The sequence below is a fragment of the Anthonomus grandis genome, chromosome 3 (assembly GCF_022605725.1).
Source record: "Anthonomus grandis grandis chromosome 3, icAntGran1.3, whole genome shotgun sequence".
NCBI lineage: Eukaryota > Metazoa > Arthropoda > Insecta > Coleoptera > Curculionidae > Anthonomus > Anthonomus grandis.
This window is the reverse complement of record NC_065548.1, coordinates 4,385,750-4,405,363: the sequence shown is the minus strand read 5'-3', so window position 1 is coordinate 4,405,363 and position 19,614 is coordinate 4,385,750. Positions and strand designations below refer to the sequence as shown.

The window sequence follows — 19,614 nt, the reverse complement described above, 5'->3', positions numbered from 1 at the left end:
AAGGAGATTGGCTAAAAGAATATCTAATAAAAAAATGAAGTTCTTTAAATTTTGCTTAAACCGATAAGGCGTAAATACAAGCACAACAAAATCAAAGTAAAAACATTTTTTCCCTGTGTCCGTTTTCAAATTTTTGTTATTTGGCAGCACTGAAAATTAATGCGAATATGAATGTGTACACCTTAAATGCGCGTTACAACGGATACAGCGACATATTTAAAACGTTTTAAAATAATGCGAATTAAGAACGTTACAATGGCTTACGAGAGTCTACGCATGCGTTTTATCTTAATGCGGTTGTGTGTAAACATAGCAAATCAAAATTGCTTCAAACTTTCTACACTGTGCTGCTAAAAGGTCATCCACTTAGTATACACGTACTCTTTCTCATATAAAATTTTTAAAGGATTCAAGATTCAAGATTTCAAACGTTTTTACTTTAATTTTAGGGCCTTTTTCATAAATATTTCAAACGCTAACTCATTCAGAGGGGCCAATATTGAACAATCACATTTTTATTGTTTTTTAAATCGATATTTTCGTAATTTTCCTTATTTTTTTCTTTTTTAGGTGGCAATAAGTATAGACAAATGGCTGTTAATCATTTACCCCCTAAAACCGAGAATCTCGAAACGGTTTGCCACGGGCATCATTGCGGCGGTGTGGGTGTTTGCCGGGATTACAGTGTTACCAACTGGCATTTTCGCTCGGATGATACAACCCCCGGTAAAGGATGAATTCGATGCGTATCAGAGATGCGACAAGTAAGAATTTTGGATATTTAGTTATTTATTAACAAGCTAGAAGCATTTCCTTGAAACTTAAAAATCAGTATTTCTACCTAAAAATCATCTATCTATACTCCTTAAAGTAATTAAGTCACATATTTATATATGGCACCCTTGTCAGGTAACGGAATCCACTTTGCATTTGATTAATCTGAAAAAAAGAGAATCTGGAACTCCTCCTATATTTAAAATACTCAATATACCGATGAAAGAAACCCTTAACTTTGCATACAATGTTGTTATTCAGCTGACTAAGAAACCACCCCGCTCCCTAGTGTCTGTCTGCTTCTGGCAGCTATAGCAAACATTTCTCCACGACCGTCTCTCGATTTTATAGGAAAAGTTGCAAAATTTCCTTTCGTACGTACATTAACCATTTTGCATAAAAATCTCCGTAAGTTATTCAGGCAAGTTTCGAAACTGTTGCAAAACAAGCGGCTCGTTTAATAAAATGCAGTCGGACCGGGGTGGAGGTTTAAGGAAAAATACGTATCTCTAATACCCGACACGATTCTGTTTTGCTTAAATCATATTTCCGGAAAAACTCGAGAAAATGGGAAGAAGAGGAGGATTACCATACCCTATGTTTTTATCACATAAATATCGATATAATTATGTTTTGTAATATGTTTCTTCATATCTGGCTAAATAAATAGGGTGTCCTAGTGAGATAGTTAAAAATTAAAGAGTGAACTATGCGATACTGCAGGTAAATAATTATTCCCGTACATTTTCTTGGCATTTATATATAAAAAAAGTTACTTTCCACCTAGGTACGAAAAACTTATCAGTCTTGCAAGAGGACAGACACTAGTGGTGTAGTAGTAAAGGTTTGTCATTGAGAGTTGAGCTGTTAAAATCACTGTTGAGTTTACAAGTTTATAACAAAAAAAAAGTTTTTCGCTAGATTGACGCTTGCGTTTATTGTAAATCCGCCTTAACGCCGCACCGAGCATCGTGCGACATATACACGTACCTTAACATCTGTCAGGTTAGTCGCGTACATATGAAAAAATCAGGTTATGTTTCGTTACGTATTTTCTATCTTGTGCTTTAGCGCAATTGTTAATTAAAAGAAATAAATTAAATTTTAATTAATTAAATATTACGATTATTATAATTATTGACAAGAAAATGTAAATGTTTTGACTTAATTAGGAAAATGATTAGTAAAGAATGTAATTGAATTGGTGAGTAAACAATACACAGATGTATATCATAAAAATGTGTTTCTTCAGTACAGAAATAAATACAACAAAGCAATAAAAGTAGCAAAAATTAAAGCAAATGACCGACTCATTCAATCTTCAAGTAATCCTGGTCGCACTATGTGGCAAGTCATAAATAAATCTTGTGGCAATAAAACTGGAAGGGTTAGAGATTGTAGTCTTACAGCGAATGATTTTAACAACTTCTTTTTGGGTGTAGGTCAGGGTATCATGTCAGGAATGCCAATTTCAAATATTGATCCAATATCATTGATTCCCAAACATGATATTGTTTTTTCTTTCAATGAAGTATCCTATAACAAAGTCCGTGATATTATCTCCAGCCTCAAAAATAAAAATAGTAAGGATATTTTTGGTCTAAATGTTAAAATATTAAAATCAATTACAAATGAAATTATTGTTCCACTTACAAATTTAATCAATTTGTGCCTTAAAGAATCATGCTTTCCATCTGTTTTAAAGGAGGCACTTGTAATTCCTTTGTTTAAGAAGGGTGATTGCAATAAACCAGATAATTACAGGCCTATATCTCTTTTACCAATTGTGTCCAAGATTTTAGAGAGGTGTCTAGCTGAACAGATTGTGGACTTCTTTGAAAAAAACAACTTATTTAACAAATGTCAATTTGGTTTTCGTAAAGACAAAAGTACAGTTCTGGGCGTCTTGGATTTGGTTTTAGATATTCTTAAAGGTTTTCAAAATTTTCAATATGACACAGTTCTTTGCTGCGACCTGAGTAAAGCTTTTGATTGCGTCGACCATGGGATCCTTCTTGGAAAGCTCAAAGCCTATAATTTTAATCCATCAAGCATTCAACTTATGAAATCTTACCTTGAGGGCAGGTGTCAGTCTGTGAGTTTTGCTGGGGTGGCGTCGGCAATAGGCGATATTACAATGGGTGTACCTCAGGGGTCAATTCTGGGACCCATTCTTTTTTTAATATATATCAATGATCTTCCACTAATTAGTGAATATGCAAAATTTACCCTCTTTGCCGATGACACCACAGTATCCTTTCGGGCTGACACTCTGGGTGCTTCCCTGGAGGGATCCCTGGTGGCGCGGGAGGGAGTTGAAAGCTGGTTCTGCAGCAATCGGCTTCTCATGCACTCAGATAAGACACTTAAAATCATTTTCTCTATGAGGGAACTTGGGCAGGTGGAGTCTGCTGACACAGCTAAATTCCTAGGAGTCACACTAGACCAACGTTTACATTGGGGTCATCACATCAACCAACTGACTTTAAAGCTAAACAAAGCTGCCTATCTAATAAGAAGGCTCAGTGATAGGGTCTCAGCAGCAGTTCTGAGAACTGCATACTTTGGTGTTTTCCATTCACACTTGTCATATAGTATTCTAGCCTGGGGACATGCATCTGATACCAAACGTGTGTTCGGTATACAGAGAAGGGTGATAAGGGTACTAGCTGGTCTTGCATATAGGGAGGACTGCAAGGCAGCCTTTAAACAACTTGGCATTCTCACCCTGCCCTCAGTGTACATTTTGGAAAACCTTCTGTACGTTAAACGTAATACTCAGTCTTTTACTACTCACCAAGATATACATGGCTATAATACTCGCCATAGAACTGACTTTGTACCTCCTTACTGCCGTCTGGGAAGGTGTCGGGATGGACCGGGCTTTTGGGGAATAAAATTATTTAATGCTCTTCCCTCTGAAATAAAATACTTACCTCTAAACAGTTTTAAAACAAAAATCAATAAAGTTTTATTAGTGAATGCTTTTTATTCATTAGAGGAGTTTTTAAACCACATATTTTAAGGTGATTTTACTGTGTTTTTATAACATCATTTATTGTTTTAGTTATAGTCGAATTTTAATTTAATGTTCTTAGTGTTAGTACTGTTAAGTAGTCTGTTTTGACTTTACCTATGTATTTTTTGACTTGTGTAAAATTTATATTACTGGCATCAATAAAAATTATGATTATGATTATGATTATGATTATAATGTACGTGCGTGCCGTGTACGGTAAGTCAGTCATTTTAATAAAAAAGTGCCGTGTTTTTGTCAAGAAAAACCGAACCATAAGTATGTACGTAGCATAAGTTGATAATTATTTACAAAACGGTTTTCAGCGTTTTTACTAATAAACGGGAAATTCGTTGTTTAGGCACTTTGTGTTGATTATAAAGTTAATAGATGTGCTGGTGGAAACACGAATTTGCCTCGAGAGTTGATCGTTTTCGCAATACATTTACTCTAGTCGAAAATGCGCATCCCGTAAGACGCCGTACAGTGCGCACGCAACAAGCGATAGCTGCTGTGCAGCATAGTGTTGATAATGATCCAAATGTGTCAATTCGTCGTCGTTCTCAACAAGTGAACTTATGTCCATTCACTTTATGGAAAATTTTGCGTAAAGATCTCGGATTGCGAGCATATAAAATTCAACTTGTCCAGGAGTTGAAACCCCAGGATCATCTTTTACGCCGTACATTAGCTGAATGGGTGGAAGGAAAGATTGCTGTTGATCCACGATTTCATATGAAAATTTTGTTCAGTGATGAAGCACACTTTTGGTTAAATGGCTATGTAAACAAGCAGAATTGCCAAATTTGGGGGGATGAGAATCCACGCGCTATTGGCGAAAAACCCTTACATCCAGAAAAACTAACCGTTTGGTGCGCTTTATGCGCCGGTGGAATCCATTGGTCCTTATGTCTTCAGAAATACTGATGGTCAGAACGTTACAGTAAACGGTGAGCGAAACAGAAACATGATAACCAACTTTTTTGTACCTCAATTGGAAGCCGTTGCAGGCGTTGCAATGTAGTTTTAGCAGGACGGTGCCACGTGCCATACAGCGCGCCAAACAATTAATTTACTGCAAGATACATTCGAGCAACGAATAATTTCAAGGAATGGACCTGTAAACTGGCCAGCTCGTTCGTGCGACTTGACGCCATTGAATTATTTTCTTTGGAGCCATGTTAAGTCGCATGTTTACGCTGATAAACGCGGAACACTTGAGCACTTGGAAGCCAACATGCGACGCGTGATTGCCAAAATACAGCATGCAGTACTGGAAAGAGTGTGTGAAAATTGGACCTCTAGATTACGCCACGTACGCGCCAGCCGCGCGCCGTGAGGGTCACATGCCCGAAATCATTTTTAAATATGAATGCCAAAAAAAATCTTCAATATAAGAGCAAATTCGTTCATATCAATAAAATATTTTCATTTAAAGTTCATAATTTCAATTTAAAGTTCTCCGCCTCTAAAAAAAACACCCTTTAAAAATTCTGCTATAGTAGTAAAATAGCAGAAAACCGTTATCTATAACTTTTATTACGTATATATCCAATTACGTATGAAAACATTCCTATTTTATAATAACTCTTCGCTTATTTTTACACTGCGTCATATCCCTGTCTCAGTTTGAATGAATTAAACACATGGAGGCTTTGTAAGGCCTACATTCCCTATTTCCGTCCAATAAACCTTTTTCAACTCATCCGATTATATTCCCCAAACATCTCGAAACATCCAAAAAGCAACCCCTTATAAACCATTTCACCATAAAAGGGCGTAAAATGATTCCGAAGCATTTGAATCCTACGTCAGCTAAACTCATCCCTGCAGAAGACGGATTCCGGTTTCGTGCCTCTGGTAACTCGCAATATAAAACATAATGTACGACCGACTTCAGTAATTTAAGGGTTTTATTACTACGCTTTAATGGCCATTCGTAAGGGATGATTTATTTTCTATACTTGGGGGATGCTTTTATTGTCAAATAATCAGTTAAGGGTGTACTCTTGTTTTTAATTTGTTTACTTTATATGTGATTTTCAGGTATTTGTGTCAAGAGGATTTCACGGAAGTGGGAGAGGTTTATGGTGTCACTTATACGACGGTACTGATGATATTTCAGTACATCATTCCTTTGATCGTGTTGATTTTCACTTACACGAGTATCGCGGCTATTATATGGTGCCGCAGGATACCTGGGGAAGCTGAAAATAATCGGGATAGAAGGATGGCCAGGTCAAAAAGAAAGGTAAGTCAAGAAGAGGTTTTGGGGGTAAGAGTGTAGTAATAACTCTATAAATATAAGAATATTAGAAAGTGTTTTTTATTAGTGTTTTAAATAATTTGAAGTATTGAGTTACGTCACTTATAGCAAAAATCAATTTAGAAATTACTATCTCACACGCTCAAAAATTGAAAAAAAGAAGTAAATTCTCTTAGACTTATTCACGTATTTAAAAGAAATATGAACTCAAATCTATAATGATACCGTTCGATATACTTAATTTAATTTAAGTTTAATACGGCGATTTTTGATACGATTTGAACTGATAAAAGCACATGAAACTTATGAAACTAGAGACCTTTAAAAATTTCAAAAACTTACCTGGGCTTAGTCTTGCTCTAGCATCTCCTCAAAACCCTAGAAACAAAAAAAATACATTAACCCTTTAATGAAACAAAACTTCCATTTATCCATGGTTGACGCCCTTAAGCCTTAATTCAAACATAACCCCATTAATAAAGCGGGTATTTTAAAACCCTCCACGTCCCGAGAACTTTCTAAACAACTGATACACACAACTGGTGGGGGGGGAAGGGGTGGCGAGAGTTTTCTCGCAAAACAGCAAACACAAAACGAACATGTTTCGTAATTTCGAAACAAACACTTTTATTACTGCTAAAAAGGTTTGTTTCTCACATTTTGCTTTATAAACGCACATGGGTCCGTCCGACCCTTTCTGGAAACACTATTTGTACTGTTCGAGTATGTAGGTTTAATTTAGTATGCAAGTTTGTTGGAGAAGGACGAAGGGTTAGCAAAAATTAAAGTTCTAAAGTTTGATGTGTGATGGTTAATGGGTTTATTTGTAAAATAAGGTCCGGTAAAGTTAAATGGAGGTCTAAATAGTGGTTTTTTTTTTGAAAATGTTTACATAGAATGCTGAGTGTTGTCAGAATACTGATAACAAAGTGAGGATGGCTGGAAAAAATACAAAACTTTGAAAATTATGAGGAATTTACTACATAAGTTAAGTATTTAATATCGCCGGCTTGTACAAGTTTTTTAAATATAATTAAAATTTAAATATATTGAGGCAATTTTGAAAAGCTAAAATTGTAAATTTGTAGCATTTTTTATCGCTATGTACCGCTATAATTACATATTTTTTAATTAACAGACACGAAAAATAAAACACAACCTTATTGACAAAAATGCTGTATGTCCCAATTTTGAAAAAGTTGTGCTCAATTTTAGGTAATAAAAGCAGAATATGGTTTAATTTTAGATTATTTTTTGAACAAAAACACATTTATCAGGTGTTAAAAAAATAGGTTTTAATTATTTGATATTTTATGTCATTTTGTATATTATAAGTAAAAATTTTGAAAAAAAAACATAAGTTAAGATATTTCATTATTAATAAGTAAATAATAACAATGAAGTTTAATGTAAACCAACTTATATTCAAGACAATAAATATTTTTATTAGTAAAGCATACCGGGTGACAAAGTAAAAAGTGAACACTTAATAACTATTTTACTTTTCAAGATTAACAAATAAAATTTGATATATTATAGGAATCGTTATAAGAGCATTTTTTGACATTCGGTTGCTTCCTGTTTAACCGGAAGTGACACTCACTTTCTTATTTTAAATGAGACACTTGGCATATTATTACATATTTCGATAGAAAATAATATTCTAAGAACAACGATTCTACATTTGCTACTTTGTGTATCATACTCATAGGAAAAATCATTTTTTTAAATTTTAAAATAGGGTGCCATGAATGCGTTGTAAGTTTTAATTTTTAATCAGGTAATCATGAAAAAATCGATTTCATTGCATTACATGACTTAAATCTTTTACACGCTTATTTGAAGTGTCCCAACCAGTAATTTTGGCATTTACTTTATTTTTTAAATACCACGTTATTAGGAACAACCACTTTAATGCAGCTTTTTTTTCGTATAATTTGACATGATTATTTTTTAAATTGGTTGATAAGCCCACAAGAAGAAAAACACTTAATCACATAAAGAAACTAAATGCGTTTAATATTAATAAAAATAGCATAGAAGCGTTGATTGAATAATAACCATATTCTCAATCAACGATAGAAGGCTTTGATTTCTTGAATAGGAAGCTGCGTTTTGATGCATTCTTTAATTATTTTTCAATTTTTCGATTATTTCAACATCTGGTGGACCTCAGGGTTCCAATCTGGATCCCCAGTATTACAAAGGTCTTAAAAAATCAACAGGTTTATTGTTTGCGGATGACTTAAAAATTTACAAGATAATAAAAACCCTTGCTGACTGTTCGAAATTACAAAAAGATTTGGATAGTGTCATTCAGTGGTCAATCGAGAATAAAATATGATTCAGTATAGCTAAATGTGCGGTCCTTTCATATCATAGGAAAGGAAACAGTATCTATGTATGTATTTGTACAAATTCTTCTTCGTCTTCCTCAAATACAATGGATTCGCGTCGTATTTCGACGGTCGCCCAATATTGTTGTTTATGGACCTACAGTTTAACGTGGGTGCCGAAACCACAATGTTTTTTTTTTATAAGACAAATACAAACAACAACCATGCCTATGCCGGGATTCGAACCCGAGACCACACGATTACATCGTGAACGCTTTGCCCACGGTGCTACCGGGGTGCGTATTTAGATACTATACTACAGCAGAGCACCATAGAACTCGGCGGCTCTGCAATGCAGTATAATATGTAGTTGAGAAATGCGCTTATTTATCACTACATACTATACTACGCTACAGAGCATTAGAAAGAAAAATGGTTTTGTGATTTGTTTGGTGCTCTAAAATTGGTAGTAACACATTTAATTATTGTGTAATTATTTATGTTGTTATTATTATTGAATTTTGTTTTTTTTGCTGGCGATTTCGATATACAAGATAAAGGATGTTTAAATATTTAATGAATATGATGCGACTGGAAAATTTGAAAACAAATACCTAATGTTATGAGAGTGTGTTGAGTGAATGTGCTTGCATGGATACAAGAGAATAAACATTTTTTTGAAATAGCGAAAAAATGCCCTTATGTTGGTAAAAATGTTTAACGTAGCCACACGTTGAACCACAAAATAGTAATAGGGCAAAAGTTGATTTATATTATTCTGCAATTCATATGAATTAAGAACTAAATTGAAGACTCCCTAAGCGGTTAAGCTTGACTACGTTAAGTATTCTTCTAAAGTTTGCTTTAAATTTTTTTGCAATTTTAGAATAGTTTGCAAGCTGTTTAGAATTAGGTGTACCAAGTAAGGATACGACTGTAAGGGATTATTTTATTAGATTAATTTTAATATAAAAATAAAACAGATTTATAGGTATTAAACAAATATTGATTAAAAATAAACACAGGTACTTGACGTAAAATAAAAATAACATATCTCAGTCTACCAAACTTTACGTTAATATCTTAACCTTATTATCTAATTAGTTGTATTAGTATCTAAATTAGTAATTTTATTATAGTTAGTTAGCCTAAAAGAAACTTTTTAATGAGATTTGGTGTTTTGGCGATTGCAGTTCACAGCTTGGTTAAGTGACCTTGGAACTTTACGTCTTCGGATGATTTTTTCTTTTTTTGCTGGCCTTCCTGCCTTTAAGTTTTAGCCTGTACTTTAATTATTTTTTCATGACGAATATTCTTCATTCTACTAAATAGACTTAGCAGCTCCGACGAGGTTTTAATTTTTTCTAATGTTTTGTTCAGTTTCACATATTTGTTGCTTCAGGAATCGAGTCTCTTTTAACCATTTGTACGAGATTTGAAAAATTTTGACTTAATTGTTCTACCGCAACTTCTTTTCTCTTAAATAGATCATCTGGATGTGATCCAGATATGAAGGCAAATTTTGAACCATAACTTGTTGAAAAAACGTAAGTGTGTCATCTTTTTCTTCACTGTTATTTTCATTTGTGTGTGATGGATATTTCTAGCATCACTTATATCATAAATTAATAGTTAGAAATATCCATCCGTTAAGGCTCCAAGGTCACTAAATTAACTTGTGCCCTACAATCGTCAAACCGCAATATATCACTAAATATTTCAATTCTTTTTAAGATAGATACTATTGAATTGAATCATTTTGTTATGAATACTAGGTATCATCTCTTTTATTCTTTTATGAAATAGATCTAATAAAATATTGAATGATTTCTTATAGCTTTTTCTTACTGATTAGCAGTGGTGTTCGTATAAACTCCTTAAGTTTAGTAATAAAAAGAAAATAAAAAGTAAATAAATAATATCCTGTATATTCCTATACATTCTATCTCATTAACACACAAGAATATGCATCTAAATCTACCATTTCTATTCCGCAAAGTCTTCAGGTTTTGCTTTCATATTTTAAGCAAAAGTAGGTAATTCCTTTCTTTTTATTCATTAGGCCCTAAATTTCTAAACCTATCTTCTAAATCTAAACTAAATAGGTAGCACCTTATTAAAATCTAACAATTTATATGTACTTATTTTATACTTTTTTATTACAGATTACTTAATTATTACATATACATACTTTATTCATATACATAAAAATAAAAAACCTAACTTAGAAATAAAGCACTATCGAAATTCTAAAACCCACAAATACACACCATCACAACATTGTTTTTAAATTTTAAAGTAGCATTAATGTATTCATTAAATATTTTAACACGCCTCATCTTCTAAATTAAAATCACCAACAAAAATGAAACAAAAACCAATAATAATAATAACGATAATAATTACACATTTATTCACTGTTACTACCAATTTTACAGCCCCAAAAAATCACATAAAAACATTTTTCTTTCTAATGCTCTGTAGCGTAGTATAGTATGTAGTGATAAATAAGCGCATTTCTCAACTACATATTATTATACTGCGGTGCAGAGCCGCCGAGTTCTATGGTGCTCTGTGCTGTAGTATAGTATGTAAATACGCTACCGGGGTCGGCATTTGTACAAATTAAGTAATGTGTTGCTTAAACGTGTCGATAAGGTTACTGACTTAGCAGTAGATTTTAACCATAAAAACCTCATTATAAATACATTACAAATGAAGCCTTTCAAATGTATGGGTTCATAGTAAGACATACTAGAGAGTTCGATAATCCAGCATGTTTGAGGAAGCTATACTACCCAAGCATATATTATTATCGTTAAATATATAGTTATTCAACGATTTTATAAAAAATTTGTAGTTTTGGTGTATTTATCAACTGTAATATAGTCAAGGTATATTTATTAAACTATCGTATATCATATACGATTCTGTTTACAAAAGGAAGATTGACACAGGATTTACATATCTAGTTTTTAAGCCTGATTACCTCACCTCAAATATTTCATGAAATTCTTTTAAAATATCACTGTTTTTCATCCATTTTATTTAATCTAATAACGCTGTCTTTATACTAAATATTTATATTAAATTTAAATGAACAGTATTATAAAATTGAATATTAATTATATATATTCTCTGCAAAAATATTGTTTTTCATTAACACAACCCTTACCCCCCCCACCCACCCCAAACATTTTTCCAGTGAGAAATTCTTTGGAAAAATCAACGTTTTTCTTCCATAATTTCCAATCAGATAGCACTGTTTTTGTATTAAATATTTATTAATATACGTATTTATAATTATATTAAATTTAAATAAACAAACTGTGTTATTAGATTAGATATTAACGAGGACATCGGCTGTTATTCATATGTATTATTTTGAGAAACAATAATTTTTGAAAACAATTTCTTACTAAGTAAGTTCGTGGGGTGGGTGGGTGGTTAAGGGTAGGGTTAATGGAAAACGTTTTTTTTTTGTAGAAAATAACTTTCTGAGAAAAAAATGCTTTTTAGAATGATGTGTAAAGCCTAGATAATGAAAAGTTGTCTAGAACTAAAAAAAACTGAAATTTTTCCAAAATTTATGACTTATCTTAGAAAAATTGATTTTTCACTTGGGTGATACGCCTTGTTTTTGGGAAATAGAATAGGGTCTTTTCACGTTTTACACGAAAACTTTAAGGTTATGTGAGAAAAGTACAGATACAAAAACTATAGATTTTTTTATAAGCTATAATTTTCTTATAAAGCATTTTTCTGTCAAGCGATTATTTTCTGCAATAAAACCGTTTTTCATTAACCTTACCCTTAACCCCCCACCCACCCCACACAACTTACCAGTAAGAAATTGTTTTCAAAAATTATTATTTTTCAAAATAATACGCATGAATAACAGCAGGTTTCGGCGTTAATGTCTAATCTAATAACACAGTTTGTTTATTTAAATTTCATATAATTATATATTTGTATATTAATAAATATTTAATACAAAAACAATGCTATTGGATTGGATATTATAGACGAAAAACGGTGATTTTTGAAAAGAATTTCTTACTGGGTTAACGCTTGGGGTGGGTGGGGGGTGGTAAGGAGTGTCTTGATGAAAAACAATGCTTTTGCAGAAAATAATGAAATTACTCACACTGTTTATTTAAATTTAATATAATTTTATATATAATTATTTAGTATAAAAACAGCGGTATTTAAATATGGACAAAAAACACTGATTTCTTAGAACAATTTTATCAAATATTTGAGGTGCACTAATCGAGTTCAAAAACTAGAATTATATAATCCCGTGTCGAGTTTTTTAAATGCCGTAGAATCGTATATGATATACCTATATTCTACAGTTTAATAAATATACCTTGACCATATACGATTGATAAATATACCAAAACCAAAAATTTACTAAAAAATCGTTGAATAAATATATAACTAAAAATAATTAGAGGTTAAACGACTTACCTATAAGGAAGTTCGATCCTCAATTATACGAGATGGCCCCGTCCGAAAAGATCTTCACCCGCCCGCCGCTAAATCCCAAAATTCCTCGATCTGACAACAAGCAAAACATAATGAGGGTTCAGTCGGGCGACATGACACCCAAAGAGTCATTAATACATCAGCAGTTTTTAATCTTTCTATAAACATTACTCCGGCCAAGCTGAGAGAAGCATATACTTACTACGGGGTGATCTTGAGGACGGGGCCATCGAAGTATAATAACATAATATGATGTGTTGCTTGGGAACTACTGCTGCCGATATCCTGATTCAACCAATTCTCAATAATAACAATAAGGTGGAAATTTTCCTTAGGAACTACTTACTATAAGTATAAACGTCCATAGATTCAGAATATCAAATAAATGAACAAATCATTAAAATTTTATAAACTAAATCCAGTTTTTTCACAAGTTGTTTTAAGCTTGATAAACTAACTACATTATCAACATGTATGTACGCACACTATGTTGTAACTCTTTACATTATTATCACCTTAATTTAATTATACGGAAGCCAAATCCGCCCAAATGGAAGACACCAACCAGTTTAACCCCGTTTCAAGTTAAAGGCATTTAGGGCTTGTTCGTGTATTTAACGCATTAAAGTGAAATTTCTAACGAGATTTAGGATGAATAAGATGGGGATTTAATCTTATTACGATCAAATCAAGGTAAATGTGCTATTCATTAACTAGATGAAGTCTATTGAACAATTTCCTATTAACCTGCAAAAAAATAATATTTAAAGGGTTTTTATTGATCATAGTATTTTGAGGAAAAACAATTACCAGATTCAATTATACCCGCTGATTAATTAATCTGCTGGATTAATCCTGTCAGCAGTTTTCGTTAAGCCGGATTAAACTGATACAGAAGGCATTTTCATATTACGGTAACAGGATACGTGTTACTATTATCGAGATTAAACGTTTACATAATGGATTACTATATACAGGCTGTTTCGATTCATTGAAATCGATTCAATTTATATATATTTCGGTTTTAATTTTTTCTGGATTTTTTACAATCGAATATTTTCGTTGTGTTTTTTTTACAGTAAAAAAAGATGTACTTTTAGGGTAAATTTAGATGAAGAGAACCCTTATACCCTCCATGAGTTACGGCCATTTCCTCCCACGGATTGTAAATTGATTTTGTAACAGTCCTTGGAACTTCATAAGACTTAATTAAAACTTTATTTGTTTTAACATCGTGTTTATTAAGTTATAATCGATTAAATACCCAAGTTTTGGGGGCTCTTCTAATCACGTTTGAAAATGTTAAATTAAATTGTTATAGAAACTTCCTATTTATATATTTATATATGGGAGCTGTTCAGGGGTGATATATAATAACAATAATGTACAAATCGTGATTACAATTTATTTCTTTAGTTATATCTTATTTAACTTCAGAACTGATTTAAAAAAAAAACTAATTCTACAAGTCCATAGTAATGTAAATAGATTATCAATTAAAGTTATTTGTTTCATACAATTTCTCTCTGCATCTGCATGCACTAACGTCCCTTAATTTATGATTTAATTAAATAGTTTACTTGTTAGGTGCCATATGAATATGCAGACAAGGATTAATATGCATTTAAACGAAGAGGTCTACTTGATATATCCAATTAAATTATACGGATAAGCTAAGGGAATTTATTTAAAAAAGTGCAAGTGAATAATAGTCAATAATAAATTCATAAATATCATAATCATCATTCATCAATAAATTTCGTGGTTAAAAAATCAATTTGACATAATACGCAATCGACGTTGTCAAAGTGTATATTTTTTAATGCTGTAAAAGTCGCTAAAAAGATATGATTTGTCAAAGTGGTAATTTATATAGAAATACTGTTTATGATAACTCTTTAGTAGAAGAAAAATTAGTTAATAATTTCATATTATTAAAATCCGAAGGACTTAGATCTATTTAGAGGATTTTAATTAAAAAAGAAATTAAGAATTAATTTTTTTTGCTTCTTTTTAAGTGGTCGATCAATTTTTTTTAAATTAAATTTTAATTATTTATTGCCTTAGATAGGCCCTGGAATTTGAATATATTAAATTAAGTCCTAATTTAATAATCAAAAATCTACATAATTTTATTTATTCGATCATTTTAAATAAAAATAATCAAAGGAATTGCTCACGTTATTTTGAAACAAAAAAAAAAGCGCAGTCGTTAATCATATGTTATTTTAACGGTCATTTATGCAACAATAGTCAAAGTTCATGAATAATGCGTCAATTTGACATACACATAAGCTACGTTGTCAAAGTAAGTAATTTGTCTTAAATAGATCTAGAAGATTTTTTTTGAAAAATACAATTTATAAAAAAATATCGTCCACGATAACTCTCTAATAGAAGAAAAACTAGTTAATGATTATTAATTCCTCATTAGATAAAGCAGTCGACCATAGAAATGGGTTTTAATTATTCAAATAATAGTTAATTAAAATCCGACGGACTCACACCTATGCAGAGGGTTCTAATTAAAAAATGTAAACTTGATGTTTATTTATCTTTCTAAGTTAATTTTTTTATTGCTTCTATTTAAGTAGTCGATCAAATTTTTTATTTAGTCCCTTAGACTGGCCTTGAAACTTAAATAGATTAATTAATTAATTAAAAATTTACATAATTTCATTTCTACTATTTATTTAAAATAATAATAATCAAAGGAATCGCTCACGTTTTTTCAAAACGAAAAAATATTTGGGAGCATTAATTAAACGTTATTTTAACACTTATTTATAACGAAATGTACTTTTTAACGTTTTATTTGACATCTTAAATAAAACGTTAAGATACGCAATTCTTTAGTCGATTTTACTAACCAATAATCAAATAATAATTAATTAAAATCCGACGCACTTGAGCCTATTCAGGAGGTTTTAATTAAAAAATTTAAACTCGATGTTTGTCTTTCTAAATTAATTTTTTTGTTGATTCTTTTCAAGTAGTCGATCAAATCTTTTATTTTAAATTAAACTTTAATTATTTATTACCCTAGACAGGCCTTGGAATTTGACTCGATTAATTTAAATCCTAATTAATTAATTAATAATTAATCAAAGCTAATTAATCATTAACTCTCTAATAGAAGAAAAATTAGCTAATGATTAATAATTTCTTATTATTAAAATCCGAAGGACTCAGGCCTATTTAGAGGGTTTTAATTTTTTTTTAAATTATGAATGAATATTTTTGTGGCTTCTTTTAAGTAGTCGATCAATTTTTTTTAATTATTTATTTTCTTGGACAGGCTTCGAAATTTAAATTTATTAAATTAAATCCTATTTTTGATTATTCAATAATCAAAAATCTACATAATTTTATTTATTCGATAATTTTAAATAAAAATTATCAAAGAAATTGCTGACGTTATTTTGAAATAAATAAAAAAGCGCAGTCGTTAATTATACGTTGTTTTAACGGTCATTTATGTAACAATAGTCAAAGTTCATCGATAATAAGTCAATTTGACATGTACATAAAGTACGTTGTCAAAGTGTGTAATTTGTCTTAAATAGACCTAGAAGGTTTTTAACAAAAAGTACAATTTATATAAAAATATCGTCTACAATAAGTCTCTAATAGAAGGAAAATTAGTTAACGATTATTAATTTCCTATTAGATAAAGCAGTCGACCACAGAAATGGGTTTTTAATTAATCAAATATTATTTAATTAAAATCCGACCGACTCACACCTATTCAGAGGGTTCTAATTAAAAAATGTAAACCCGATGTTTATTTTTCTTTCTAAATTAATTTTTTTATTGCTTCTAGTTCTTTAAGTAGTCGATCAAAATTTTTTTTAAATAAATTTTAATATTATTTATTTCCTTAGAATGGCTCTGAAATTTGAATAGATTAATTAATTAATTAAAAATTTGCATGATTTCATTTTTACTATTTATTTAAAATAATAATAATTAAAGGAATCGCTTACTTTATTTTAAAACGAAAAAATATTCGGCAGCATTAATTAAACGTTATTTTAACGCTTATTTATAACGAAATGTACTTTTTAACGTTTTATTTGACATCTTAAATAAAACGTTAAGATACGCAATTCTTTAGTCGATTTTACTAACTAATAATTAAATAATAATTAATTAAAATCCGACGCACTTAAGCCTATTCAGGAGGTTTTAATTAAAAAATTTAAACCTTACGAATATCTTTCTAAATTAATTTTTTGTGGGTTCTTTTTAAGTATAGTCAATCAAAACGTTTTTTTTTTATTTAATTTTAATTATTTATTACCCTAGACAGGCCTTGGAATTCGAATCAATTAATTTAGGTCCTAATTAATTAATTAAAAATGTACATAATTCGATTTAGACCATAATTTAAAATAAAAATAATCAAAGGAATTGCTCACGTTATATTTAAACGATAAAATATCCGCGATCGTTAATTAAACGTTCTTTTAACGCTCATTTATGACGGAATACGTTAATATATAAAACGCATAAAACGTTAATATACGCAATTCTTTAGTCAGTTTTACTAATGCAGAAATGTGGGTTTACTGAGCATGTTCCAAATGTCAAGACTTGACCTTTATGTCAACTTTTACAGTCAATTATGATATTTAATAGTCGAAATTCAATAAATGATGTATACATCTATGGTGTAATTTGTTATTTGTCGTAAATAGACATAGATGATTTTTTTTGAAAAATACAGTTTATATAAAAATACTGTTTACGATAACTCTCTAATAGAAGAAAAATTAGTTTAAATTAGTATTATTAGTAAAAATAGTTTTAATTTTTTATTTTCTTAGACAGGCCCTAGAATTTGAATAAATTAATTAATTAATTAATTACAAAATAAATTGAATAATTAATTACAAAAAGACATATATGAAAATACTGTTTACGATAACTCTCTAATAGCAGAAAAATTAGTTAGTAATTAATAATTTCATATTAGGTAAAACAGTCGACTACAGAAATGAATTTTAATTCATCAAATCATAATTAATTTAAATTCGAATGATTCAGACCTATTCAGATGGTTTTAATCAAAACATCGACGTTTCTGTTTTATTCTAAATTAATTTATTTGTTGGTTCTTTTCAAGTAGTCAATTAAAAATTTTTTGAAATTGAAATGACATTTCCATGAAAATTATTTCCATACGTACCCTAGGGTGCATAACTTAAATGGATACGAACAACGTTTTACATACAATTAAATATATTAAAATTTAAAAAAAATACCACCACGTTTAATATCGCAGTTTTTATTTACCTCGTAAGATCTATCCTGTATATTTTAAACTCGGTCGTAAAAATCCCATCTAATTACATTAGGAGCGAAGACTACATAAAACCTATTTAGCGTAATTTATTGCCCTTTTCAGAGGAAATTTCACGAGATTTACAGTTGCAAAAAAACGAAAAGCGTTTAAACTTCTTAAGAGCATTAATCAAGTTTAATATGTATAAAAATGTATGCTAATAAAGTAAACAACTCGAGACAAAAAATGCATTTATCTCGGATGATTGCTGCTTGTATGCATACGTTTTGTCAGGCATTTATAATTAAGCTATTTTGCTCTTGGAAGCACTAACGATCGAATTGTTACACAAAATTTCCGGTATTTATAAGATGCAAGATGATATTATGAATAACGTAACAAACATGCATTTGATATTTAATTAATATTGAAAGTATATGTAGACTTTGAGTCATTCCTCACTTTCGATCGAAATTTTCTTTAAAATGTGTCATTTAGCCACTTTTCCAGGTAAGTTTGTATTCCAAAATCTCTGGAATTGTCTTAAAAAAGGTGGATAATCATGCATAAAAGTGCAAAATACACCGTTATTTACAAGTTTTTCAAATCTATATAATATAAGTTTGATACTTTCGATCAAAATAAACAATTATTCTGTTTAATTCTAAAGTACTGGTAGTAAAGGGTGGACAACATTTAAAAATGGTATTTTTTATTTATTTTTTTTTAATTTGAATTTTTAGAGGGCAAATATAGAATGTTTTTTTGTTTTTTTTATTAACAAATCTTGGTGCACGTAAAATTAACGTGAACCACAAAATGAGATAAAAATATAAAAAAGCAACTTTTGACCCCTTTTTGGCATAAAAACCCTTCTGAGGTCCAGGATTCATAGACAATCGCTATAATATTATGATTCTCGTCTTTAATGGGTTTATTCATGTAATAAAAGTGATATTTCGAAGCAATTCAAGGCTTAGTTCAACTATGAAATGCGGTAGAAACTTAAAATAGCGTCTTTTGACCCCTTTCTTGGCATGCAAACTTATCTGAGGTCGAGGATTCATGAACGGTTGCTATGAAATTATGCTTTTCGTCTTCAATGGGTTTAACCATACAATAAAAGTGATATTTCGAAGCAATTTAAGGCATAGTTTTACCATGAAACGCGGTAGAATCTCAAAAAAGCGACTTTTGACCACTTTTTGAGCATGAAAACTCATCTGAGGTCCAGGATTCACAAACGATCGTTATAAAATTATGCTTCTCTTCTTTAGCAGGTCTAACTATATAATAAAAATAATATATTCAAGCAATTTAAGGCATACTTTGGCCATGAAATGCGGTAGAAACTCAAAAAAGCGACTTTTCACCCCTTTTTTGGCATGAAAACCCATCTGAGGTACAGCATTTATTGATGATCACTATGAAATTATATTTCTCG

General features: G+C 30.6%; 2 protein-coding genes across 4 annotated transcripts in view; one reads left to right on the top strand and one right to left on the bottom strand.

Annotated features, from left to right (window-relative positions):
- The window catches only part of LOC126733963 (kynurenine 3-monooxygenase), a 185,151-nt gene that overhangs the window by 102,414 nt on the left and 63,123 nt on the right, over positions 1 to 19,614 (bottom strand). For both annotated transcript variants that reach the window (XM_050437466.1, XM_050437465.1), the window contains one exon: positions 6,399 to 6,434. The gene's annotated coding sequence lies outside the window, so the exon portion shown is untranslated. The remainder of the gene's footprint in view (positions 1 to 6,398; positions 6,435 to 19,614) is intronic.
- The window catches only part of LOC126733964 (RYamide receptor), a 150,121-nt gene that overhangs the window by 76,569 nt on the left and 53,938 nt on the right, over positions 1 to 19,614 (top strand). For both annotated transcript variants that reach the window (XM_050437468.1, XM_050437467.1), the window contains exons 3-4: positions 571 to 764; positions 5,837 to 6,041. In XM_050437468.1, the coding sequence (XP_050293425.1) occupies positions 571 to 764; positions 5,837 to 6,041 (399 nt within the window). The remainder of the gene's footprint in view (positions 1 to 570; positions 765 to 5,836; positions 6,042 to 19,614) is intronic.